The sequence below is a fragment of the Sorghum bicolor genome, chromosome 4 (assembly GCF_000003195.3).
Source record: "Sorghum bicolor cultivar BTx623 chromosome 4, Sorghum_bicolor_NCBIv3, whole genome shotgun sequence".
Taxonomy (NCBI): domain Eukaryota; kingdom Viridiplantae; phylum Streptophyta; class Magnoliopsida; order Poales; family Poaceae; genus Sorghum; species Sorghum bicolor.
In genome coordinates, this window is record NC_012873.2 from 68,377,986 (window position 1) to 68,404,441 (window position 26,456).

The window sequence follows — 26,456 nt, forward strand, 5'->3', positions numbered from 1 at the left end:
AATTCAAAAAAAAAACTGCGAATATCAGATGGACAAGCTCAATCACAACCTAATCAGCTGATGAGCTATACTTATTTGCTTCTTGAGCCAAGCAGATTATCGAAAAGAAAAAAGATTGACCAAAAAGAAATCTCAAACTGCCTCAATCGGGTAAAATGCTAATGTCATTATTAGTATTACAAAATGTACAGAATTGCGTTCCTCCTGCGTCAAGTATACTAATTTCAAGGGAGGGTCAAATTCAGCCCTCTATCTATCTCATCCACGAACAACCCCATCCTATAAATAAACTAACCCTGAATCCTGATGATCTGCATCTGCTGGTTGTTTGGTTGTTGCATTGGTCGGTCAGTATACATGCATGGGATGGGATATATTATTAGTAGGCTTGCTGGCGAGCTAGCTAGGAGCCATCAATAATTCTATTCCATCCAGCTCAAGGAAGAAGTGAATCGAAGAAGCAAGCTGCTAGCGCCTGCAGGTGCTGACGAGGCGGCTGCAGAGGCGCGACACGTCGGAGGCCCTCACCGGCTTGATGAGGAACTCCTCGGCACCCTCCTCCAGGCACCGCCGGATCCTCGTCGGCGAGTTCTCCGACGACATGAGCACCACGGGGATCTCCCGCAGCTCAGCTGACTCCTTGACCCGCTTCAGGAGCTCGTACCCGCTCATCTCCGGCATGCAGTAATCCGTGATGATCATGTGCACGCTGTCATCCTGTTTAATTTGTTTGCTTATCATAATAACATACGGTAAGTATATACATGCATGCATGATATGCATCATATCCATGGAACTGAGCTTGATGAGCTAGCTTTTTCTTTTTTTAACACAAGAGCTAGCTTGATGAGCGTGAGCTTATTACTACTGTACATACCAGGCTGAGAACCTCCAAGGCTCTCTTGCCGCTGTCCACCGTCGTAACTGCAGCAGCAACAAAAGCAAAAAGTCTTTGTTATTTTTCAGAACAATGCAATACGTTACTATATAAGGAGGAGAAGATATATGATATTGAGGTAAACTGTAATCACACAGACAGTAGGCACCTCGGTATTTGGAGCTGCGCAGGAGCCTGGAGATGACAGCACGATCGACGATGCTATCGTCCACGGCCAGGACGTGCGGCGGCTCCGGCGTCACCGTCGTTGTCGACATGCCTGCCTGCTGCCTACTACTGCCTGCTACATACATACAAGGATGCCGATCAAAATGGCACTAGCATTTTATACACTGCCTACTGCTTAGGGCTGCCTACCCAAATGCCCAGACGACCCAGCATCATGCATTTTATATTCGGCTTCCCGGGTCCCCATGGATTCTATACTACATGTTTCACATGGCGTAAAGTTACAACATGCATGATGATAAGGTCCTCACCTCATCATCTACAAACAACACGAAAAGGTCAACATGATCACATGAAACATAATATAGGCCGGGGGCTCCGATCGATCTCATCCATTTCCCTCTATAGCTAGCTAGTCCCGCTTCGATCATACAGTTTACTAATTTTTGATACTCACACAATAACCTCTAGCTACATCTCAACTTATTCTTTTCCATTATATATAAACATAATTATTGATTTTCGAGCCTATCCCCAGCACTGGCTAATGTCTACATAACAAGTATATATAAAAAGTTATATATACCCATGCTTCTTTTACTTTGATAAGTTTCCATCACACTTAATTTGGTGTTTGATTTTTTTTAATACACTGTTATCAACAAAAACGGGAGGGCTGGGCGGGGAGGGTTGTTCAGAAACAAAGAAAGAACGGCATCCCTTGGTAACCTTATAACGAGCCCTCTAAGTACAATGTATCAACATTAGACATATACTTACGCAGATCGCAGCTTTGGGAGCTTGCCAAACAGCAGGTGCACTAAGCCATCCAAGCCGCAAAAGTAACAGATTTTTAAGGGCCACAGAAAAAATATTTAATTTCCCGTGAGAAATTAAAGGATAATTGTTTGTGCACGAACAACCCACATTCAGCATATCCGGGATGGAATCTTGTGGATATTTTTTTTTTTTTGCGCACAGCAACTACCACTCCCACCACCCCTGTTCTACAACTGAACTGGCAAAAGCATGCAATGATTCACAAACTAATGAAAAATTAAGAGCTTAAAGATTCTGAAATGTGATGTCTGACCTGATGCCGGAGAACTGAGGAGCCTTTTTCTCTAAAATAACTCCTCAAGTCAGTTTCTCTGTACCTGGACTTCCATACCAGGACATGGCTTGTGGCAGCAACGTGATTGGTCTCAGAAGAGGGATCAATCACTGCCACTGATCCATATTGGGAGCTGTGTGCACCCTTTTCCTTTATGGAACATTATAGTATTATCGTACCAATACTTTAGAAGTGGCCAAGTGTTATTAGCTGTTCAAAAAAGGAGCCGCTGCTCGAGTCAAGAACGAGCAACAGAAGCAAAAGGTCAACTGAAGGCAAATACAACTCAAATGTTGCTAGCTTCTCAACAATAAATAAAAGAACTAGAATAATATACTATGTTTTTCTTTGAGCTTCAATTCAAATTCACTGGGTAGGAAAAAACAATATGCAGATGCATGGTTCCAAAGGTTCAGTTTAGGTTGAGATCCAATACAATGTGTTCTGAAACATTCTGTTCACTGCAGTGCTAATCGATCAACTTCACGAACCATATGCATTTCTAAATGGTACAGTCTCATGTACCTGAAGCAACAGCCACAGAAAGTAAACATATAACATACTAAATATATATAGGTTTCAAATGAGAGAAGGACATACAAATGGCATGCAGTGTGGCAGATGGGGATTCTTCAACTCCAAGGCCGCATCCTGTGTTGACTTCTATTGAAAACAGAAATATATAGTATGTATCACACAACATATCTTTCAGAAGTCAGAATCATATCTTTCAGCAGCCAGATGGCACTCATAGGTCTTCGTTCAGGCTCCAAGAAAGAAGAGTTCAGATCAAGCATTAGTGTTTTGACATGTCAACAGATCTTCAAAATCTTATTATTATTAGGTTGACATAGCCCATACACTTTACATGCACACTACATGTAAGATATTTAATGTCTGGGGGTCAATAACTTATTCAAGTCAACAATGTTACTGTGGACTTGAAGCATCCAGCATGATCTGCCAATCTGATGACTGCGGGATCGCAATAGTTCAGAGACAACTGGCAGCATGCAAACAACGCTGCAAAGTTAAGTTGTGATCCATCCTGCAGGAAATTAGAAAAGCCTCATGTGTAACATGGCCAAGCAATTCTTTCGCACAAATAAGGAATAAACATACTCAAATTGCTATGTGGCAATTGAGAATAGAAGTCACCTTTCACTGCCCGCAAATGGAGATTCTGATACAAGGGAAACACAATGCAAATGAAATTATCAATGTTCAATAAAAATCATATTACAGTAAGACAAAAGTACATCTGGTTACAGGAGGAGATACTTGTTGCATAATACCTTCTAGCAAACAGGCCATGAGATGTGACTCACCGGAGTCGCATCACGTCATGGATGTGAGAGAGCCCTTCATGGGATATAATTAATTCATAGGATAACGAGAATCTTAATAATTGATCCACCACAAGGAAACAGTACCAATTATTGCAGCACGAGAAATAGGAAAGTACAGAGAATATATGACAGAAGTACACAGTTCTTTTTGGAAATATATATGTAGTGCCAACATGAAATACACAAACAAATCCTCTCACCTATTAACAAAAAGTATGTGTATTCTACATCCAAAAAAGAGAAAAAATCCAAATCACTTGTGTGATTGTGTCCTACAATCCCCTAATAAAATGCCACTAAATTGATGCCTTATATCTATATACTTATTTTTACTTTTATTTTTTCTCTGTTTTTCCTTCTGTGGGTGGCTCATGTGGGTTACAAACGTACCTAGCCTACCTCAACTTCCTTGGGACTCTCTTGTTATTGTTGTACTTGTACCCTGGCACAGAGCAGAGATAGAGAGAGAGAGAGAGATGTGAGAAGCATTCTTCTAAACTACCGTCGTCACATGAAGAAATGAGACATTTTAAAAGATTTCCAAGGAGATATCAATGGTTAACATATTTACCAAAATATGGGATATGTACAAATGCATACACAGGCAATTTAGACCTTTTCTAAAAAAGATACTCCAAAGGGCGTCCTTCTCTTTACAACAACTCCGAGATTCGTTGGTGTCCTTAACTGTAAGGTCTTGTGGTTCCTTATTTGTGCAACTCCATTTCAGACACTTTTTTTATTAAAAAGAAAAAGGGCAGGAGCTCTGCCTTGCATTTATTTTTAAGGAGGAAAAGAATAACACAACAGGGTGTGTGTTTTGGATCAAAGGAATTCTTCCAAGCAATTATTCCCCATCTTAGTTATCGACCTAATGTCCTGTCCTAATTAATAGATAAATCTTTAGAACTAAATAGAGTTTGGATTTAAGAAGAAGGAATTTACCAAGGCTCATGTCAGTTCAGTTGTGTGGTTGCAGCTTCCTGACTTTCTGGCAACACTCAAGTTGGCGCAGGCACCCGTCCACCCCTGCCAGTTCCCAGCTCGCTTCCATAGCGGCCTGGGGTCTGGCGCTGGCGGCGACCGGCGGCTGCGGCTCCTCTTGCGGCCTTGTCGAACGGCGTCTGCTTGCTTGTCGAGAGTCCAGTGAAGATCCATCAGAAGAGAAAGCGAAAGCAGAAACAGCAGGGAGAGGAACCGAGGGAGCTAGGGAAGAACACGGACGGGATTGCGGCGGTGTTGTCGTGTCGGGAGCCGCTTGTGCTACTCTGTGCCTGGGCCTGGGCCTGGGCCGGTGGAGGGTGCAGAGAAATTGGCCCAATATGTATCTATCTAAGTGTCACTTCCTACTGGGCCACAAAATCAGAGGGTGTGTGTTTTGGATCAAAGGAATGATGAACACAACAATCATCATCGTCATCATCAGGAGGGAGGGAGGGAGTTATTATTATTTATCGAATTGATTGACACCATTGCCAAAATACATCAGGACCTTCCTTTCAAACAATCATCATCGGAGCAAGAGTAGCAAATGATCGATGAATCCTCATCAAAAGCATTGACCACATGTATGCAGATGCTTTGTTATTGTGAGCGTGTTGCCCATCCGTGAATGCTGCCGCGTCAATGGTCTTGTTGTTTAGGTGGATGCTTCACCGTCGGTGTTGCTTAGGCCCCCTCTCATACACTGTTGCGAGCGTGTTGGCCTCATTCGCGGACACTTTGCCACGTTGATGGTTTTTATTGCTTGGGCGGATGCTTTGTTGCCTGGAGTTCTAGCGGATGCTTTTGCCGCTGTTAGGCCCCCTCTTATACAGATTTGCTGTTGTGAGCGTGTTGGCCCCATCCGCGGACGCTTTGCCGCGTCGATGGTCTTGTTTGCTTAGGCAGATGCTTCGCCACCGGTGTTGCTTAGGCCCCCTCGCATGCATATGCTTTGCTATTGTGAGCACGTTGGCCCCATCTGCGGATGCTTTTGCTGCGTTGATGGTTTTTGTTACTTGGGCAGATGATTTGCTGCCTGGAGTTTCTAGCGGTTGCTTTGCCGCAGTTGTTATCTGCGGCTTCACTTCATTATTGACTATCATTGTGTTGAATTCTTTGTATCAGGTTCGATTTGTTGGGGTAGTGCGGTGAAGGGTCCCTTCTACTTTTCTTGCTTTTTGTTTGTATTGTTGCTCATCATCCTCTGCAACAGAAGTTGGGTAGAAACGACGGATAAAAATATCGATAATGGCAGGAAGCACCATTATATATATTGGGGCCTCGTTTAGTTCAAAAAAAATTTGCAAAACAGGCACTGTAGCATTTTCGTTTGTATTTGACAAATATTATCCAATCATACACTAACTAGGCTCAAAAGATTCGTCTCGTCAATTTCGACCAAACTGTGTAATTAGTTTTTATTTTTGTCTATATTTAATACTCCATATATGCGTCTAAAGATTCGATGTGACGAGGAATGTGAAAAATTTTGCAAAATTTTCTGGGAAGTAAACAAAGCCTGGAATCTTGAGCACACAAAGTGACAAAGAGAACCCTCAAGTTGTATAGCACTGCTGTGCTCAGCATGCAGTAGTATTGAGTTGACTGCGCGCAGGCAGGCATACTTAGCAAAGCTTCCTCCTCTGATGAATGACGACTATTGTTTAATTCACTCTGAAATCCAAAATCTTTTTAAGATTCTCCGTCACATCGAATCTTAGGACACATGCATGAAGCATTAAATATAGATAAAAACAAAAACTAATTACACAGTTTGTCTGTAAATCGCGAGATGAATCTTTTGAGTCTGGTTAGTCTATGATTGAATAATATTTGCCACAAACAAACGAAAGTGCTACAGTACCGAAATCCGAAATCTTTTCGAAACTAAACAAGGTAGCATTCTCCTCTTTTATGTTTGATGGCCATGATTCTTTGCTGCCACCGTGTTGCCACCCTCCTCGTTAATTGGTTGTATGAGTGCGCTGCTATTGGATACGTATTTGTGTTTTGTGGATTGAGAATACTACTCTTCTCCATATATAGGCCATCAGATTGCATTTGGCTTGAAATGAAATCCTTGATGTGGACCCAAGACGCATCTCCTCTACCGTGTTATCTCTCAAGGCAGTACTTAGTTAGTGGTGTTCCTCATCAGGCATATATGGGTGTGTTTGGTTGGTGGCCAGCTCTGGCCATGGCTTGCTGGGGCTAAATTTGATCTGTTTGGTTGCTTGTTCAGCCTCCGGAGCTAGGCCCAATGTAGTCAGCCGTACGCTCAGGGCGTAGCTAGGGTCGAACAGCCGATTCGGCCGTTAAGTGAAGCCAGGCCAGAGCCAGCTCCCCGAGTCGTTCCATCACCGCCTCGGCATCTACCGCCTCAACGACCCCTGCTGCAGCTGCAGGTGGTCGTGGTCGTGGCTGCCAGCTGACTCCTCGCCGTGCTCAAGCTCGACGACCATGGCACCGGTTCCATCTCCTCTGCCTCTTGTTATTGCCGCTTCAGAGGAGGGTGAGCGACAGCGACGTGCGCTCGTTGCTGCCGGCCTCGGCCTTCGGTACGGAGAGGTCTGAGAGCGCCTTCCGCGTGCGCCGGAGCTAGCCCTCGTGGATCTGCCCCTACTGTGCGGAGCCGGCGGCGGGCGCGGCCGCCGGCACCAGCAGCGCGGAGGCCGAAATGCCCACGAGGCATTCCTAGCGACGGGCCTGGTCGACTGTCCGGATGGAGGCCGAGAGCGGCGGCATTGTCCGGCGGAGGCTACAGAAGACGGAGTCGGCGGAGATGCAGTGGGTGGTCTCGGGCAGCACCAATGAGGACGACGAGATCGGCTTCGACACCCCCTGCAGCGCCAGATCGGCGGCCTTGCCGTTCGCCTGCTTGTCGTTGGCCTGCTCGCGGGGCGCCTGCTTGTCGTGCGGAGACGTGCGAGGGGTCGGAGGCGTGCGATGGCCTGCTTGCGGTGCGGAGCGGTGCGATGGCGTGTGCATCCAGAGGACGCCGGCGATGGCGTGTGCAGAGACGAAGACAGAGTCCACCACCTTGCCAGCAACCTGTTCGATGTAATGTCTCAGAGAGAGGTAAACTCACCAGTATGAGGAAGAGATAATTGTATGCAGACCAAGTCAACCAACAAACACGAACTCATCCTAGTCAGGCTCAACCACGAAGGCAACCAAACAAATCTGGCCAGTCTAGGAAACGAATCAACACACCTTAGTTTCTATCGGATCAGATTGAGATGGAAAGCTGCTGGTATTGTAGCTTCATCGACAGGATCATATTTCTGCACGAAATAAACCAACAGTTAATTACATAAAGAGGAACAGAATGATATGAGAGAAGAAAGGATGTGGTCTTCTGAATCACAGAGCAAAACTGAGATGATAAAGCGAAAAATACAGTGACAGTGAATCAAAAGACAGAATTAGCTCGTTGGGGATGAGAGTGAGAGTGAGACCCCCCTCCCCTCGGAGAGGGATTCAGTGACTTTGCTTCATAAAGTCACGTCGTAACTTTCTGTCTATCTCACCCTTTCATTCAAGATCCAACGACTCTAAAGCAATCAGGGCTGTGCTCCTCTTTTTCAGAATATCTTTACAAGATGCTGGTGGCGGGAGCGCTCAGCTCTGCGCGGGAGTTTTTCTCTGCCGCCGCCCATCCTGCACGCGCCCGCCGTCCTGCACGCGCCCTTTCGGTCGCCTAGCCGCGCGGTGTGCCGTCGGTCCACCAGCGAGCCGCATCGTCCAAGCCCGCGCTCCTCGCCGGAAACTACAGTTTCAGCCGCCGTCCGGCCGCGGCCTCGCCTACTAGCCCAAGACCCGAGCCAGCCGTCCCGGGCATCGCCATGCCGCAAGTCCCGTACAACCTCCTCGCCATCCAAACTGGAGTTCAGAACTGATCCGTTCAACCTCCTCTCCAGTACAGACTGGAGTTCAGAACAGCACCAGCCCAGGTGAACTCTTCTTGCATCTCCGAGATTGCATCTGGGTTGCTTTGATTATTTTATTTGTCCTGTGCCTATAATTACTTAGATAGAAATTATGATATTAATATTACATATTTGTTTGAGATTGCACACTGTAATATGCTTGACAGAAGATAGATGAAAGAGAAGATTTATTTGCTTTTCTCAAATTGCATTGAACTTTATGGTTTGCTACAGAATTTGACAAGACAATGGTAGAAGTTCAGAAAGGGATACCTGAAATTGGTTTAAAATTCAGAAATCCAGATGAGGCTTGGCAGTTTTGGGTGGCATATGGAGGTCGTACTGGCTTTGATGTGAGGAAAAGATACACAAATGTAAGTAAATGTGATGGCAAGGTCACTTCATGCAGATATGTTTGTGCCAATGAAGGTCATCGAAGAAAAGGGCAAACTGATCATGTGCCGAAGTGTTTTAGAGCTGAAACTAGGACTGATTGTAAAGCTCGGATGAGTCTTTTGTTGGATCGAGGTGCAGGAATTTATCAAGTTACTGATGTCACACTTGAACATAATCACTTGCTTCACTTGCCTCAAACCCGCCACTTGATGGCATCTCAAAGAAAAATTTCAGAATTACAAGCTTTTGAGATTGAGACTGCTGATGACTCTGGAATTAGGCCCAAGGCTGCACATGAGATGGCTAGTCGTCAAGTTGGTGGGACACTTAACCTTAGCTACACTTGTCGTGATCGCAAAAATTATTTGCAAACCAAGCGGCAAAGGGAGTTGGCTTTTGGACAAGCTGGTAGTATGTTGAAGTATTTTCATGAAAAAATTGCTGAGAATCCATCATTTCAATATGCTTTGCAGGTGGATTGTGATGAGCATATAACCAACATATTTTGGGCTGATGCAAAAATGATCCTTGACTATGCACACTTTGGTGATGTTGTCACATTCGACACCACTTTTGGCACAAACAAAGAATATAGACCATTTGGTGTTTTTCTTGGACTCAATCATTTTAGAGAAACCACTATTTTTGGTGCTGCGATTCTCTTTGATGAAACAACAGACTCGTTCACATGGTTGTTTGAGACCTTTCTTGCTGCTCATAATGGAAAACAACCTAAAACTATTTATACAGATCAAGACGCAGCAATGGCAAAAGCTATAAAGATAGTATTCACTGAATCATACCATGGATTGTGCACATTTCACATAATGCAAAATGCTGTCAAACATTTATCTCCAGTGAAGGGACAAGAAAATGAAGAAGGTGAAGACAAAGATGAAGAACATATTCTATCTGATTTTAGTGCTTGTATGTATGATTACGAGGACAAGGAAGCCTTTCAAGAAGCTTTTGACACTATGAGATCTAAAGTCCACAAACAAGCTTGGTTAGATAGTATCTACAAGGTAAAAGAAAAATGGGCTGAATGTTATATGAGAGATGTCTTCAGTTTAGGAGTGAGAAGTACACAGCTAAGTGAGAGCTTTAACAATGCACTAAAGAACCATTTGAAATCAGATTTTGACATTGTTCGATTTTTGAAGCACTTTGAGAGGACGGTGGAAGAAAAAAGAGAAAAGGAATTAGAATCTGAATTTGAGGCAAGGAAGAAGATACCAAGAAGACTAATATGTACCCCTATGTTGGTGCAAGCAAGTGAAGTGTATACTCCAATTATTTTTGAAGCTTTCCAAAGTGAATATGAGCGATCTTTGGCTGCATGCACTAGAGTATTGGATGGAGATAACAAGTATGCTGTTTCAGTTGCAAATTTACATGGTGATTTCAATTATGAAGATGAGCGCATAGTGGAAGGTGATCCTGTAAACCAAACAACTTCATGTAGTTGTGGAATGTTCAATAGGACTGGAATATTGTGTGCACATAGTATAAAGGTTCTTGATTTAATGAATATAAAGATATTGCCAACACATTATGTGCTAAAGAGATGGACTAGAGATGCACGCAATGGCAGTATCCTAGATAGGCAAGGAAGAAATGTGGTAGAAAATCCAAAGCTAGAAGCTCAGCTTCGGTATAGGAACCTTTCCCACAAATTTCACAATATAGCATATAAAGCAGCTTGCTCTCCAGAACGTTGTTTGTTGATAGACAATGCACTTGATTGCCTTGGTACACAGCTAGAGAATTTATCTGTTAGTGCTATGGATGAAAACACATATACTGTCCAAGAAAATGTTGACCCAAATGTGCAGCAAAGTGATGAACTTTTGGGTGCTGCAAAGCTGAAGAAAAAAGAGGTTCAGCCCAAAAAATTAAGAAGACAGAGAACTTGGTTAGATAAGTTACGCAAATGTAAGCGTAAGCCAACTAAATCTCCTGCACCAACAAAAAAGAAAGCAAAGGTAAAACTTGCAACCTGCATACTTGTCTATGCTATTGCCATTCAGTTCAATGTTTATAAAAAGAATTTCTGGACTAACTTGTTGAACTTTCATGGGCAGCAACAAAAGCAAGGTGATGATGTCCTACATCCCCAAGTTGGATTGGAGAAAGATGACAACAACAAGAGCATCGCTGTGGAATTCCAAGATTACAATGGCATTGGAAATCTAGGCTGCTTTACTCAGCTCATAGCAGCTCCAACTTGTGATACTGATAATCTTGAGTTCTAATATACGGACGTAGCGACAAAGTATTTCAGACATATTTAAATCTAGTCTTTTGTGGCCTAACTATAGTCTTTTGCAGCTTAACTATAGTCTTTTGCGGCCTAATTGTACAAGTGAAGTGGCCTATAGTTGACATAAATATTCACCTCTATGCAGCTTTGACTGTGGACTATGTGAAATCAGTCATGACTTGTTGGCGTTGGAGGATGTCAAAAATATTCTCTATGTTTAGTGCTTGTGGACGGATTTGTGGACTATGTAAATACAGCCGTGGCTGTCAAATATATATATTATATTAGTTGACTATGTGAAGACATCAATTACTTTATCAAAAATCTGCATTTTTCCATGTATCGTTGCTTCCTGTGCTCAGCAGGATATGTGTGAATGGTGTGTTTCAGAGAATGACCCAGTGGGCTAAAACTAGCTAGCATTGAACTGATTAAGTGACAGTTTTGAAGTCGTTGGATCTTGAATGGAGGGATGAGATGGATGGAAAGTTACAATGTGACTTTATGAAGCAAAGTCACTGAATCCTGATCCCCTCCCCTCCCCTAAGTCATTGTGTGGGCCGGGCTGGTCTGTTGGAACCGATCGGTGTCTCCGAATACACACCACGACCAGGGGACACGGTACGATAGAGGGCGAGCGTGGTATATGATATCGGCGACTTGCATGTCCTAACGATACGGTTGATACGACCAGAGGGTACGGTATAGTAGAGGGAAGCATGTTTTTCTATCATAAAAAATAAGCCAACATACTGCAAGTCCATACATTGTCGTCCCGGCCGTTAACGTTCCCCACCACCGCGCCCGTGAACGTACCGCACCGCAGCGCAGCGCAGCTGGGGTGGGGACACGTACGGCGTTCGAATCGGTAGCTGAGTGTCGGCGGCGTCAGTCTTGGATCTGGAGCCTCTTAGATCGATCGAGCCACCTTGTCTTATCTGCAAGCCATCACTCATCAGCATCACCGACCAGGCCAGGCCATGCCATGGCATGCCAGCACAAGAAAGGACAACTGAGTGCACAGCACGTCAGTGATGCAACAAATTCGTCTTGGTAGGTCAGGTGTGGTGCCATAATCCATAACCACATCACCCATTCCGTCGCCGCCCCCAAAAAAAAAAAACGTAGATTTAGATCACTACAGCCTATTTTCTCACTCCAAAACTGGATCAGACCAGTCACATCGTTGGAGCTCTCACTTCGTTGCCTGCCCAAGGCTCATAAGCACAGTATAAGAATAACAATTCTCAGCGCAAATCAAAACCATAATAATAAATAAACAGCACTTCAGTTCAGCACAGGAATGGCAGACGATCAACCAAAAATCCAATACCAAATCATTGTCACACTAATGAAGCCATCAACACAGGTCTTCGTGTCCCAAGCACAAACGCAGCAAGAAAGTGTTACATGAGCTGGAGCAAGCTAAAATATATACAGTTCACGCCATGATCAAAACGGAAACAATCTCTGCTCCACCAGTTACAAAGCCCCTCTCTTCCAGTCCACAGCGACACCAACAACAAAGGAGGCTCAAGCCAAACCTTGCGCGGACAGGAGATGATAAAACACAACACGCTCCCTCCTCCCAATCCTCTTGCTCAAATAAGATCAGCGACATTCATCGGCATCTCATCAATTTGCGTGCTGTAGTACTGCTCTATATCTCTCAGTATACGGATGTCATCCTTGCGCACGAAATTGATCGCCACACCCTGCAATGCAAACACACAAACAGCTTTTCGTCATTACAATCAACCCAGTATTACATGGATATAACAATTGCAATTTGACAACTACTACACTTCATACAATAAATCTGGATGTGACACAATTAAGCTCTTCATGGCCAGGAACGCATGAACAACTATGTATTCAGTTTTTCCATGCGACAAATCGACTATTATGGCATCTGGGATGCAGAGAGCACACAATTTCTATGCCACGTTTCTTGTCTTGTCTACCAAAGAAATGCAGTGGACACGAAAATTCGACATTGCACAAGCAAGACTCTCTACTGACTACAAAAGACATGAAAAACATTTTATTTGATGAGTAATCACACACCCACAACTGTGTACTTGTTGATTTGGCCAAGTTAAGCAAATAAGCAACAACAAATCTATCAACTGGTGACAATGACAACTGACAAGCCAAGAATAAACAGGAGTCATAGTTGGTAGCAGAAATTAGAAACTTCACCTTGCGCCCAAAACGACCAGATCGACCAATGCGATGGATGTAGAGCTCACGATTATTTGGGAGATCATAATTTATGACAAGTGAAACCTGAAAATGTAAGAAATCCAATCAATACCCCAAACGTTAGCGAACAATATGAGAACACATAGCAACAAGACACATTCAATCAGGCAATTCTCCAACAGTATAAAAGATGATTCAAATAAAAAAGGTCAGAATACTTGCCTGCTGAACATCCAGTCCTCGAGCCCAAACATCCGTAGTTATTAGCACACGAGTATCACCAGACCTGAACTCACCCATAATGGCATCCCTTTCTTGTTGGGGCATGTCACCGTGCATAGCTGACACCGTGAAGTTGTTGCTGCGCATTTTCTCAGTAAGCCAATCCACCTGGGCCCAAAAGGAAATTTTCCACTTAGCATCGAAGACAACAATGATGGCAAGTAAGCAAAAGTTTTGGGAGAGAAAAGCAGGATATGAAAAGCAAAAATACAAACAAGTTACCTTTCTCTTAGTATTGCAGAAAATAACAGCTTGGGTGATGGTGAGTGTATCATAAAGATCACAAAGAGTATCAAACTTCCATTCCTCTTTCTCAACAGCAACAAAGAATTGTTTGATACCCTGCAAACATGACAGTATAAAAGTTAGTAGCCAAAAGGACATCAATATAGGTCAAAGCATAACTTTCAGTGGTATTTACCTCCAGGGTCAGCTCATCACGCTTCACAAGGATCCTAACCGGTTCGGTCATGAACTTGCTAGTCATCTCCAAGATCTCATGAGGAAGAGTTGCAGAAATCAAACACACCTGTTTAAAGGAAGGAAAATACACAATCACGTCAGTTCAAGTAAAAGCTAAATATTTCTTGTCATCGAAAACAGAATTGACAAAAGCAACTCGTTTTCCCCATTGTTTGCTCATTGTGAAATGTGCCAAATGTGTTGTAACATATCAAGAAGATGAAACAGATAGCAAAATAACATGAACTGAGCAAAAGGACAGTCAGTGTACATGTGTAACTATGGACGCATTACGGACTAAAACAGATACAAGATATGCCTTATGTACAATAAGTGGCTTACAGGAAACTGGAAACATGCATGTCGTAAGTCATTGTAATATGGTAAACTGAACTTGGTGGCAGATCGGATAATGCTATAGGGGAAAAAAAAGCAATTTTCTGACAAGATACAAAACTGAAGACAAAAAAAAAAGGAAAAACTATCATTTGTGCCCAAAGCCCCAAACTATAAGTTTCAATAGTTACCTGAAGTTCTGGTGGGAGATATCTGTAGACATCATAAATCTGATCCTTAAAGCCTCTACTCAACATCTCATCAGCTTCATCCTGTATCATCAGAGAAGGAATTAGCCCCTCACATGTTGAGCAGACAAAAATTTTCAAAAAGGAAAATAAGAGAGTGAACGAACCAGAACTAGAAGCTTGATGGCTCTTGTTCGCAGGGTCCTCCTCTTGATCATATCACAGACTCTGCCTGGAGTTCCTGAGACGACATGCACTCCGTTCTCGAGCCTCCTGATATCCTCACCAATACTTTTCCCACCAATGCAAGCATGCACTTGGACATTGAGGTGGTCGCCAATAGCCAGCATAACTCTCTCTGTTTGGGAAGCAAGCTCCCTAGTAGGCGAGAGTATCAAAGCCTGCACCCTGTGAGACGAGGGAACATAATAATAAAGTTAATTCAAATTCCAGCTCTGCTCCCCTATATACTGAAAAAAAAAAAACATACATGCTCTGAGAAATCGAGAATAAAAACAGGCAGTGCCCTAATTCCTGAGCTGTGCACAACCTATTACAGAGGATACATCAAACAGACTAAACAAGAAGACCCTAGCTGATCCGGTTCAGCTTATATTTGGGGGAAAATCCTTGATTCGAAAACCCTAACTTACAACCAGCAACCAGTATAGTTGGTAAACAAACAGAACAGATTGATCGCTCGCACGCTCGCTCAGTAATAACTTGCATATAAGGAAGGAAGGGAGGATAATGGATAATTATGTATATTAAATTAAATAGAGATTATTACTCGCGCACGGCGGTGTCGACGATCTGGCAGACGGTGAGGGAGATCATGGACGTCTTGCCGGTACCGGACTGGGCCTGCGCGATGACGTCGCGGCCGTTGATGATGGGGAGGACAGCGCGCTGCTGGATGGCAGAGGGCTTCTCGAAGCCGTAGCCGTAGATGCCGCGGAGGAGGTCGTCCTTGATGCCCATCTGGTCGAAGCTGCTGACGACCTCGACCCCCGGGGAGGTCTCGAAGGTGAGGTTCTCGTCGTCCATGTTGCGCGCGCCGCCGGGGCCGCGGCGGGAGGTGGTGGGCGCCGCCATTGGTGGAAACCCTAGCTAGCGAAACTCTGGTGGATGAGGAAAGAAAGGGGAGAGGGATGGGGACAAGACGAGAGGAGAAGGACCCGATTGTTTCGCCGCCTGCGCCTGGGCTTTTTCGCAATTTATCATCAAATCGCCTCGGACGGGTTTGGTTGGATGGATGGAGGTTGCCTGTGAGATTTCCTCTACATCACAAGGTGCTTTGTGGGAAACAAGAGATTTTTTACTAATTTCTCTCTTTTTATCAAAATTTTACCGTTCTATCTCATCTTTTGTTAAATAAATCTAAATATGAAACTTATGCTGCTAAACTTTTAGCATTTGGAACTCAAGAGGTTCAAAACTGGGCAAAAACATCGCTAAAGTTTTACCATGCATCTAAACACCAAGATATAAGGTTTAAAAAGGTAAAAGTTTTGCAGCAAAAAAATAGAGCCAAAAGTTTTACCATTCCATAAGCATATGAACACCCTCTAACTTCTACTCCTTCTGTTCCAAATTATAAGTCGCTTTGACTTTTTTAGATATAACATATGTCTGTATATATAGTAAAATTGATGTACCAAAAAAGTCAAAACGACTTATGATTTGTTCTAGTTTGGAATAGAGGGAGTACTATATACTGATATTGTATTGTCTAAGTTTTGGAGTCTGCGCCAGGCCTATTAGACTCTTTCTTAGGGCCTATTTAGTTGAATGCGGCAAGTTTACCGCTTATCGCATCGAATGTTTGGACATATACATAAAGTAGTAAATATAAACTATTTATGAAATTAAAAACATAGCTATAGAGTAATTTGAGAGACGAACCTTTTAAGGCTATTTAGTCTATAATTGGACTATAATTACTAAAAAAACAAAAATACTAAACTTCAACCCAAACCAAACACCTCCTAGATTGGCTGGGCCTTCTCTTGTTTACAAATCTACTGTACGCTTTGGAGTCCGGGCCAGGCCTGTTTGGCTCTTCCTTGGATATATGCTGGGCCTTGTCTTGTTTACAAGGCCGGAAGGAAAATGTATAAGCTCACAGTGACAAACGCAATGTGTCATCGTCAAATGCCTGTGGCATAACTCAAAAAAAAAAACGGTAGAAAAGGTAAATACAATCAGATAAACAATGCAGAACAACCCATGACTGGAAGATAAACATAAAACACCGGCTGCAGCTTGAGCTGCAGACCTGCAGGAAGCAATCTTAGCTTGCTTGCTTTGCTTTGCTTTGGTATCTCATCAGTCTCTGATGAAAAGAAAATGGAAACAAGATTTTACACCAAAACCAATCCAATCCATCTCATTCTCATCTTACACAAAGGAAGGAACCACAACTCTCAATCCTATGGCCTATGCCTTCTTCTAGTCTAGCCTACTATAACATAACAGTAATAATACTCCAGTAACAGGGGAAAGCATGACGGAGCTCGTCAGTCTCTTTCCCTGTCCGTGAAGCTCTCCGCAGCCTGATCCCGCGGCACGCCCAGCATGGCATCGGACCACCGAGCTGGTGACCGGTCGCTGCTGTTGGACGATGACATGGCCTCAGCCCTCGCCTCCCTCACCATCCGGAGCAGCTCCACCATGGTGGGCCGCCTGGCCGGGTCCGCAGCCACGCACATCGCGGCAATGTTGATCAGCGCCGTGAGCTTCTCCTCGGCACCACCGGCAGACACAGACTCCCCTCCGGACTCCGTCTCCCTCTCCTCCTCACGCACCGCACGCACCCAGCTGGGGATGTCATCGCCATGCAGCTCCATGAGGTCCTGGAACGGTGTCCGGCCCGTCAGGAGCTCCAGTAGGAGCACCCCGAAGCTGTACACGTCTGTTGCAGGCGTGGAGGACGTGGCGTGGGCGCCACGTACCTCTGGGGCGCGGTAGAACAGGGAGCTCGAGGACGAGGAGTGGAGCTCGGCATTGGAGGGTAGCAGTGTCGGCACCAGGCCGTAGTCGGTGAGACACGACTCGAAATCGGGGCCTAGGAGGACGTTGGAGGGCTTCAGGTTGCCGTGCACGATGCTCGACTGGTGGAGGTGCACCAGCCCCGCTGCAACATCCTCTGCGATCTTCATGCACGATGTCCAGTGCAGTGGCTTGCCCTTGCTGGGCGGCCGCGACCCTGCACACAGCATTGCATAAATCTTGAAGGAAGAGCAACAAGACCATCACAAAGCGCAGAAGATTAGTTATATAACAGCCATGACATAGTACTAGCATAAGTAAGGTCCACAACTGTGTCTGTGTGAGGCCATCATATTGCCATGGCCCATGGCATGCATCGTCTGACTCTGATTGAAGGCCTCTCCTGCTCAATGCAAGCAGGCAGGGAATGCAGTACCACAGTAACTCAGCAGCAGGGCCGCCTGGACCACCATGTAGATATGTCTGACGATGCTATCAACGATCACAAGCAAGCTACACCCATCATCTGCCTACCTGTACGCCTGGCCTTGGGGCAACTATATATGTTTGTATGCTCTTGTCCCTGAGCTTGTGCTGGAAATGAGCTACTGCTGGCTAAAATAACAATTAGTACATGCAATGCCATAGTGGCCACAGGGTTTATTGTCTCAGATCCAGCCATCACAATGCCCTGGCAAGTGAGACAGATAGAGAGAGAGCATGGCCTTCACTTTGACGGACTGCCCTTAAATTAACCGTTTTCTTTTCCTTCCGTCCTTCATTCTTTGTGAGGACTAATCCTGTTATTTTTGGGACCATAAAAGACTCACACTGTGGTGACTCTGAGATCAGTCGATGCATGGTGATGGACATCATAATCTTTTTAATCAATTGATTTAACCAAATGCACATAGCAGATCAATAATTTCCCTGCTGTTACTGTCTTGTATAACTTACCTGTACACTAAGAAAGATGGCCATTGAATGCAGGGCATGTGCTACACATTCCATTTACTGGCTAACAATAACAAGACAAAGAGAACACTTCATTTTACAAAAGGAAAAAAGAAGATGCACGAGAAACTAACAAGTGTAGTGACTAGGGAGTAGTCCATTTGACTCACCCCTCAGTCACTCACATGTCACATGAACCAGAGGCACCCATGTTCATGCACTGTGGCCTCTGACTCTTTGTTTGTTTGTTTGTTAATCAGTCAGTCAGAGATACCTCCCTGTTAATTATTTTTTTCCTTTTTCAAGAGAAGTCCCATTTATACATAAATATCGTTGCTTACTCCAAATTCTGTTCTGGTTCATAGGGTTCCTAAATTACTCCAGCATTTTGCCGTACCAGTTCCGAATATGAGAATAGGCTCGGACTTTAAAGGATTAGGCTTAATCTATCCAACTAATAGTAGATTGCAGGAGTTGAGATACAAAATTAAATGCACAGGAGTGTACTGCAGCACTCCCATATGCACATGGTCTCTCTTCGAACCCAGAGCACCAGTTCAGCTGTTGTGCGATCTGGTGATACAGTACTAGCGATACCATACTGATCTATGAATTGCAATGCAATAGTTCCTTGTCTATGAATTGCAATGCAAATTCATGTCCTGTGGGTCTTCACTTGCATGAATGAAGGAGTAACTAGGTAGCAGGCTCTGCCTTCCCCTGTCAGTCACATGCATGCCTGATGGCTGAGCAGCCTTCCTTCAAGCTCAATCCTTGTGCTCGTACTGTACTGCGACTAGTAGATGCCAATTCATTCTGGGTTTTAAAGCTCGGGGAGGACTGAACAACCTAACACGACCCGCACTGAATACAATCCCATTTGCATTTTCCCTAAGTCAAGCTCTGTGATGCGACTACTTTCATTATAAATAAAAGATGATTCATAATATGTTTCCATCTGAAAGTGCTATTTGTCGAATTGTGTCATATTAAGAACCATGAACCATGATCATGATGTGCTTTATATATATATATAGAACGAGAGGAGCAGCAGGAAGGTGATGTCCTAGTCTAACTTTAAGGTGAAGCATGAGGCATGCATGTATGTCCAGCCTGCCAAAGCCAAACAGCAACAAATAAAGGCCAAGGGGCCAAAGAGTCCTTTTGGGTAACTGCATTGCACGGCAGATCCATGGGAGGTAGAGCTACACTACAGCTACCGAAGGGTGCCTTTATAACTCGACTGCGTGCTCCCGTCCATGAGGGAGATGTGGAGTCCTTGAAGGAAGGTCCGCCCATCGCCATCCATGGTGAGAGGAGAAGTGACAAGAAATCCGTGGCCCCTGGCTGGGTCAGCCAGTATCTTCTTCGTGATCTGGCCACCATACATGGCGTCGAGAGGAGACAGGGTTGTCCACTTACGCATAATAAATGCATGACACAATGTCCGTATGCGTGGTTGGGTTGTTACTGGTTAGATAGATAGATCCAACTAGTTTCAATTTGGTACCTGCCTGGCCTGGAGATGTTCATGCGTTTGGATTGAAAGCAATTACCGTCAGTCTAGGCTAGTTTTGGTTTGATTTTGATTTGATTTCCATGGGAATGGGATGGGATTGGGAATTTCCTAGGGGTGGCAATTGGCAAAGTACTATATTATTGATGATAAATCAAAGGGCGAGTGGGTTGGGTTTTTACTGACCGTGCACGAGGGAGAAGAGGCTTCCGTTTGGGAAGTAGTCGTACACCAGCAGCCGCTCCTCCTTAGCCTGGAAGTAGGCCCGCAGCGCCACCGCGTTTGGGTGCCGCACCCGCCCCAGCTCCTCTGCGCGCCGCCCGAACTCGGCCGCGCCCACCCCACCCGCCGACGGGTCGCGCATCCGCTTCACCGTCACGATGAACCCTGTCTCCATGACCGCCTTGTACGTGCTGCCCACCTCGCCGCGCCCCAGCGTCTCGGCCGACGCGCGCAGCAGCTCCTCCAGGCTGTACATCTCCGCCACGCCGCCGCAGAACACCAGCTTGCCGATTCCCTCGCGCTCCCACGAGAACTCCCGCCCGCCGACGCCCACGGCCGCCCCGGCTGTCGTCGCCGCCGCCGTTGCCGCGGAGGATGCATGATTATGATGCTGCTGTGCCTGCACGGGCAAAGGATATACTAGTTAATAATTAATTAAATCAGGAAAATCAGAGGCCGCAGGTGGACCCAATCCAACGGGGCCACCAGGCAGAGAGACGTTCCCAGTCCCACCTGGTGCTCCTCCTCCTCCGCCGCCACTATACCGCCGCCGCCCTTGTCCACGTCGCCGGCGACGCGCTTGTTCCTCCCGCGCCGCGACGCCATGAGCGCCGCCGCCACGAGGATGGCCAGCACCACCACCCCTGCCACGGTGGCTCCGGCCACGACGGCGGCGTTCTTGCCGCGGCGAGTCTTGGTCCGGGGCGGGGGCAGGGGCGCGAACGCCGCCGTGGCCGCGGTAAGCGGCGCAGGGCTGGGCCCGTCGGCACCGGGGACGCAGCGGACGGCGAGCGGAGCGCCACAGAGGCCGGCATTGGGGAGGAAGGACGAGGCGTTGAACCTAGCGGCGAGCGCGCGGGGGATCTCCCCCGAGAGGCGGTTGGCGGAGACGTTGAGCGCCCTGAGCGTGGGCTGCCCCAAGGACGGGACGGCGCCGGTGAGCAGATTGCGGTCGAGGAGCAGCGAGGTGAGGCGGGGCAGGGCGGCGAGGGAGGGCGGGATCTGGCCCGTGAGTCGGTTTCCGGAGAGGACGATGACGGTGGCGCGATGGAGCAGGGCGAGCGTTGCGGGGACGCGGCCCTGGAGGCGGTTGTCGGCGAGGTAGAGGAGCTTGAGGTTTGGGAGCGCGCGCGGGAGGGCGTCCGGGATGGGGCCCGTGAGGGCGTTGGACTTAAGGCTGAGGACCCGCAGCTCGGCGAGCGGGGCGAGGAGCGCGGCGGTGAGGGAGCCCGTGAGGTTGAGGCCCTCGAGAACGAGCTTGGTGACGCGGCCGGCGGGTGCGCACTGGCGCACGCCGGGCCAGGAGGCGCAGAAGGAGGGCGCCGTGTCGGGGCGCCACGGGAGGCGGTCGGAGCGGTCGAGGGAGGACTTGAGGGTGAGCAGGGCGTCGGCGTCGGCGGCATTGGCAATGGCGGCGAGGTGGAGGTGGGCGACAATGTGGAGCAGGAGGAAGCACGGCCAGGCGGCTCCTGGACCTGGTGCTGGGCGGCGAGGCATGGTGGGTGAGGGTCGCTGGCTGGATTCGACTGGACTGGGTGGGGGTTTAGGTTTTAGCGAAGCCAATGGGCGGGCGGCGGCATTGCCAGATTGCCAAGGCCTTGGACTTGGATTGCTCTCTCTCTCTCTCTCTCTCTCTCTCTCTCTCTGTGTGGAGGCCAGGGAAGGAGGTCCGGAGCTAGAAAAGAAGGAAAGGCGAACGAGGCCGGCAACGGCAACGGCAAACCGCGAGCCGATGGTTGGAGGGAGGGGAAAAGGAAAAGGAAGTGGATGCTGCTCACGCTCACGGGCTGCTGATCGCGGATTGCAGCTGCATCTCAGTGATCGGCGTCGTCTGCAGATTGCAGCTGCAGCTCACAGCCTCACCCACCAGCAGCTATGGTCTGTCGGGAAATCAGATGAGGATTAGGCCTGGGTTAGCTGTGAATTTTTTTAATTTCCCTACTATAAAACTTTCGGTTTGTTTATAATAAATATTATCGAAGATTCGATGTGACAGGAAATTTTAAAAAAATTTTGATTTTCAGGTTGAACTAAGGCCTTGTTTAGTTTAAAAAATTTAGGAAAATCGACACGGTAGCAAATATTGTCCAATCGTGGACTAACTAGTCTCAAAAAATTCGTCTCGTCAATTCCGACCAAACTGTGAAATTAATTTTTATTTTCATTTATATTTAATACTCTATACATACATCTAAAGATTCGATGTGACGAGAAATCTAAAAAATTTTGTAAATTTTTTAGAAAGTAAGCAAGCCCTAAACAAGGCCTTAGCAGGTCTAGTGTGGCTGAGATTAGCCTGCACTGCCACTGCAAGAGAGATTCGGAATTAGGGCCGCGTGCGTGCAGTGCCGTGCAGACACTGATGACGGTCATAATGACCTTACTTACCCTCCTCGGGTCTCTCAAAAGCCTGCGTGCTCCCATTAATTTCTTTCTGTGCCCGCCTTGTCCCATAGCAGTACTACTGTTACTACTGCTGCATGTGGCCCCACCCACCGAGACCGAGGCCTTGTTTAGGCCATATGTTTAGTTCTAAAAAAATTTTGCAAAATTTTTCAAATTCTCCGTCACATCAAATCATTAGATACATGTATGTAGTATTAAATATAAACAAAAATAAAAACTAATTACACAGTTTAGTCGGAATTGACGAGACGAATCTTTTGATCCTAGTTAGTCTATAATTGGACAATATTTGAATACAAACGAAAGTGCTACAGATCGATTTCCTAAAAAAATTTTAAACTAAACAAGGTCTTACTTCTAAACAAATTACAAAAAATTTAAATTTCTTATCACATCGAATCTTGCGATAATGCGATTAAAATCTGTAATTTAGTCCTTGTTTAGTTCACCCAAAAACAAAAAACTTTTTAAGATTCACCGTCACATCAAATCTTACGGTACATGCATAGAGCACTAAATATAGACGAAAATAAAACGAATTGCATAGTTTACTTGTAAACCGCGGGATGAATCTTTTAAAACTAGTTACTCTATGATTGGATAATGTTTGTCAAATAAAAACAAAATGCTATAGTGCCCCCAAACTAAAAGTTTTTCCGAACTAAACAAGACCTTACATGACGGATATTTTTAAATTTACTTAATCTATATTATATTTGTTAAATGCGAACGAAAGTACTATAATATTTATTTTTGAAAAAAAAAATAGAACTAAAGGAGGCCCGAGAGAAACGGAGATGCGAGCGAGAGGCAGACGGAGAGAAACGTCGCTAGGGAAAGATTTCGTATTTTGATACTTTAGCATTTTCGTTTGTTTGTGGCAAATATTATCCAATTATAAACTAACTAGGCTCAAAAGATTCGTCTCGTAAATTACAGATAAACTGTGCAATTAGTTTTTATTTTCTTTTATATTTAGTGCTTCATGTATGTGCCACAATATTTGATGTGACAAAGAATCTTGAAAAGTTTTTAAATTTCGGAGTGAACTAAACAAGGCCTAGGATTTAGAGTTTCTTTTGTTCTTAGCTTATTTTTAACCTGGCTAAGATTGAAACTTAGACAATCCAAATCTACTTTTAGCAAGTCAATCTTTAGTTATTTGGTTATATATATTGTCTTCAAACCTGTCTAGTATTAAGTGTGCTTGGTTACGTAGTTTTTATTTTATATATAATTTATCTTTTTCTCTGTTCTAGTAAGGCTTTGTTTAGTTCTAAAAAAGTTTTAGATTTTGGTACTGTAGTTTTTTTATTTGTTTATGGTAATATTGTCTAATCATAAACTAACTACACTCAAAAGATTCGTCTCGTAAATTACAGATAAACTGTGTAATTAATTTTTGTTTCTTCTATATTTAATGTTTTATGTATATACCACAAGTTTTGATGTGATGATGAATCTTGAAAAGTTTTTAAATTTCAGAGTGAACTAAACAAAGCCTAAGGTTATCCATCTCAGCTATTTCATCATCAAACACCTAGTCCGCGCGCATGGCAGAGCAGCACGATGGCCGAGTGGTAGGGCCGAGCTTGTCCCCGGTGCTGGTAATTCGCAAACAAAATTAGCAACAACAGAAGAAAGACTGGCCCAATAATCTATCACTGGCAAAAAAAAAATCAAAAAGTGCGCCTCAATGTGCAAGCATTAAAGGGAGTCTGGAGCATTTGGATTTGGTTTGACTCTTTAGGCCCTGTTTAGATTGGAGATGGAAATTTTTTGGATGTCACATCAGATATGTCGGAAGGATGTCGGGAGAAGTTTTAGAAACTAATAAAAAAATAAATTACATAGACGAATCTATTAAGTATAATTAATCTATCATTAGCACATGTGGGGTTACTGTAGCACTTAAGGCTAATCATAGAGTAACTAGGCTTAAAAGATTCGTCTCGTGATTTTCAACCAAACTGTGTGATTAGTTTATTTTTTTATATATATTTAATGTTCTATACATGTGTGCAAAGATTTGATGTGATGGATCAGGGCCTTACAATTCGGCCATCCTGGGCCTGACCCAATAATCTATCACTAGCAAACACCAAAACTAAAGAAAATAGTGTCAGAATTTTAGTGAATTGTTCAGGGTTTTGAGATTTTGGGGGTTTTACAAATTTTTTCAAAAACTAAACAAAGGCCTAGTATTTCCTCAAGATCTTTATAGAGCACCGGCGCCCGATGCATGAAGAAGGCATCCATGCAACTGTAACCCCAAGAATAATAAGCAAACCCTCTTGCAAGATGAACACCTAGTGTCGCTTGATCACTCCCTCAAATTTTAACCCTACAATCTAGCTTACACTCTCCAAATATGAAAACACTTGGCAAGAATATGCATGTGGATGCTCAACTCTAGTACGTGCACGAGGCTTTTGCATATGTTCAAAAGAGGTTCACATGGCCAGGCGACCAAATATATATAACCTCCAGAAACATATTAGCCTTTACAAACTTATTGGGTTGAAATCGGGAGCAACAGGTAGCTCCGTTGATGCACGGAAGTTGTACTAAAGAAAATGTAACAGTGACATACAATCACTAACATAGTTGTTAGTAATTGCCATTGTTATTTAGGTGACTTCATTCTCTCATAGGGCCACCGGAGAATTCCAATTAACGTTGTTGTCCCTTTGATTCACAAATATGTCAAATGTGACAAAGCGTCGGCGCAACCCTCCTGCAGTGCACTTAGAGAAATATGAAGAATTCTAAGCACGTCTGAGTCATAAAACACCCTCACTGAACTCACTAAAAGGATCGAAGATGTCACCTACAGATGGTTGGATAGGCATTTTTGACAAATACAAGTTAAAACATGGAAACTATTAAAAATAAGATATACTGAACATGTCTAAGAGTTACACACCTACCCGACGAATGGTTGAAGAGAAAAAATTATAGTCTCTCCGAGTCAAATTAGACTAATTGTGCTTTCATGGCAGCACAAACCTCAAAAATGAAATATTCTCTTTTTAACCCTAGCTTCGATCTTTTGCTAGATCAAAATAGACAAAAAGAAAATGAAGCACAAAAGAAACAAATGATCTGTTCATCGAAGTCTAGGTCTCTACTCAAACCCTACGTATTTGTTGAGGAAGTCGAGAGCAACCACTCGTAGACAGGTTCTAACTAAGTTTATTTCAGCCACTTTTCTGTATCTACTAGTTTAATATTTTTCCTTTTAGGGACAATATCAAACCCTCGCAAACTTTCCACGACACTCCACGACCTTGGTGCTCGCCAATGACTTCTAGCCATTTAAGAGACATGATCTCCAAGAGTAAGAAATGCTTCACGATATCTTAATGTGCTACAAGTATTCAAGGTATGGCCTAATCACTATTGCTTGTTGGTTTGAATCTCACTCAATCTAAGTTTTGCAACTATGGATCAATCTCATAAAAGAGATGGTGTAGGGAATGTCTCATAATGCTTAAAATTTGTATATGAGGCATCATAGCAACACTCAAAGAAGATGATTTATGGGTATTGAAATGATCGATACAGTGAATAGGCAAAACTTGAATTTCCAAACTACTCTGCGAATTAAATGATAGTGTCATGAATTATAGTCCTGCTCGAAATTTCATTGTAATTCTGACTCTGTGAGTGAAGAACCTAATCGATCTGCCAATTTAACCAACGGAATTCAGATATACTTTTGCTACATGTACAAGGGAGTATGATGAGCAAGTTCCATGAGATGGTTTTGGCTAAATGCTTCACAACAAGT

General features: G+C 44.6%; 4 protein-coding genes across 18 annotated transcripts; 1 reads left to right on the forward strand and 3 right to left on the reverse strand.

Moving 5' to 3' along the window:
- On the reverse strand, positions 116 to 4,769 carry LOC8056258 (two-component response regulator ORR3). Of its 15 annotated transcripts, XM_021459702.1 has the most exons (9): positions 4,475 to 4,769; positions 3,476 to 3,542; positions 3,339 to 3,363; positions 2,160 to 3,228; positions 1,994 to 2,084; positions 1,847 to 1,886; positions 1,047 to 1,178; positions 878 to 924; positions 116 to 717 (listed from the first exon to the last, which is right to left on the reverse strand). In XM_021459702.1, exons 5-9 carry the CDS (start codon positions 2,000 to 2,002, stop codon positions 469 to 471), a joined length of 477 nt encoding a protein of 158 aa, XP_021315377.1. In that variant the 5' UTR covers positions 2,003 to 2,084; positions 2,160 to 3,228; positions 3,339 to 3,363; positions 3,476 to 3,542; positions 4,475 to 4,769; the 3' UTR covers positions 116 to 468. The 15 variants fall into 15 exon arrangements, with proteins under 15 accessions (XP_021315377.1, XP_021315378.1, XP_021315379.1 ...); XM_021459703.1 differs by lacking the exon at positions 3,476 to 3,542; XM_021459704.1 differs by lacking the exon at positions 3,476 to 3,542 and having other exon boundaries at positions 3,303 to 3,363.
- LOC8056259 (protein FAR1-RELATED SEQUENCE 5) lies at positions 6,359 to 11,093 on the forward strand. The gene is made up of 2 exons (XM_021459633.1): positions 6,359 to 8,466; positions 8,677 to 11,093. Exon 2 carries the CDS (start codon positions 8,691 to 8,693, stop codon positions 11,091 to 11,093), a length of 2,403 nt encoding a protein of 800 aa, XP_021315308.1. The 5' UTR covers positions 6,359 to 8,466; positions 8,677 to 8,690.
- Positions 12,374 to 15,799, reverse strand: LOC8084458 (DEAD-box ATP-dependent RNA helicase 2). Its single transcript, XM_002454798.2, has 8 exons — positions 15,365 to 15,799; positions 14,742 to 14,982; positions 14,578 to 14,658; positions 14,010 to 14,117; positions 13,811 to 13,930; positions 13,529 to 13,696; positions 13,304 to 13,390; positions 12,374 to 12,816 (listed from the first exon to the last, which is right to left on the reverse strand). Exons 1-8 carry the CDS (start codon positions 15,667 to 15,669, stop codon positions 12,703 to 12,705), a joined length of 1,224 nt encoding a protein of 407 aa, XP_002454843.1. The 5' UTR covers positions 15,670 to 15,799; the 3' UTR covers positions 12,374 to 12,702.
- On the reverse strand, positions 16,809 to 22,108 carry LOC8056260 (inactive leucine-rich repeat receptor-like serine/threonine-protein kinase At1g60630; the record flags this gene model as incomplete). Its single annotated transcript, XM_002454799.2, has 3 exons — positions 16,809 to 17,782; positions 20,222 to 20,657; positions 20,771 to 22,108. Coding segments are annotated over 3 exons (2,463 nt in total), but the record flags the coding sequence as incomplete, so codon positions are not given.

Coding starts and splice junctions, on each gene's coding strand:
- LOC8056258 (XM_021459703.1), bottom strand. Junction 1,179..1,846: donor CTCCCAAAGCTGCGATCTGC/GTAAGTATATGT, acceptor TGTATGTAGCAG/GCAGTAGTAGGCAGCAGGCA. Junction 718..877: donor CCTTGGAGGTTCTCAGCCTG/GTATGTACAGTA, acceptor CAAATTAAACAG/GATGACAGCGTGCACATGAT.
- LOC8084458 (XM_002454798.2), bottom strand. CDS start 15,669: ATGGCGGCGCCCACCACCTCCCGCCGCGGCCCCGGCGGCGCGCGCAAC. Junction 14,983..15,364: donor GTCGACACCGCCGTGCGCGA/GTAATAATCTCT, acceptor CTCGTCTCACAG/GGTGCAGGCTTTGATACTCT. Junction 13,931..14,009: donor GTGATGAGCTGACCCTGGAG/GTAAATACCACT, acceptor TCATGTTTGCAG/GGTATCAAACAATTCTTTGT.
- LOC8056259 (XM_021459633.1), top strand. CDS start 8,691: ATGGTAGAAGTTCAGAAAGGGATACCTGAAATTGGTTTAAAATTCAGA.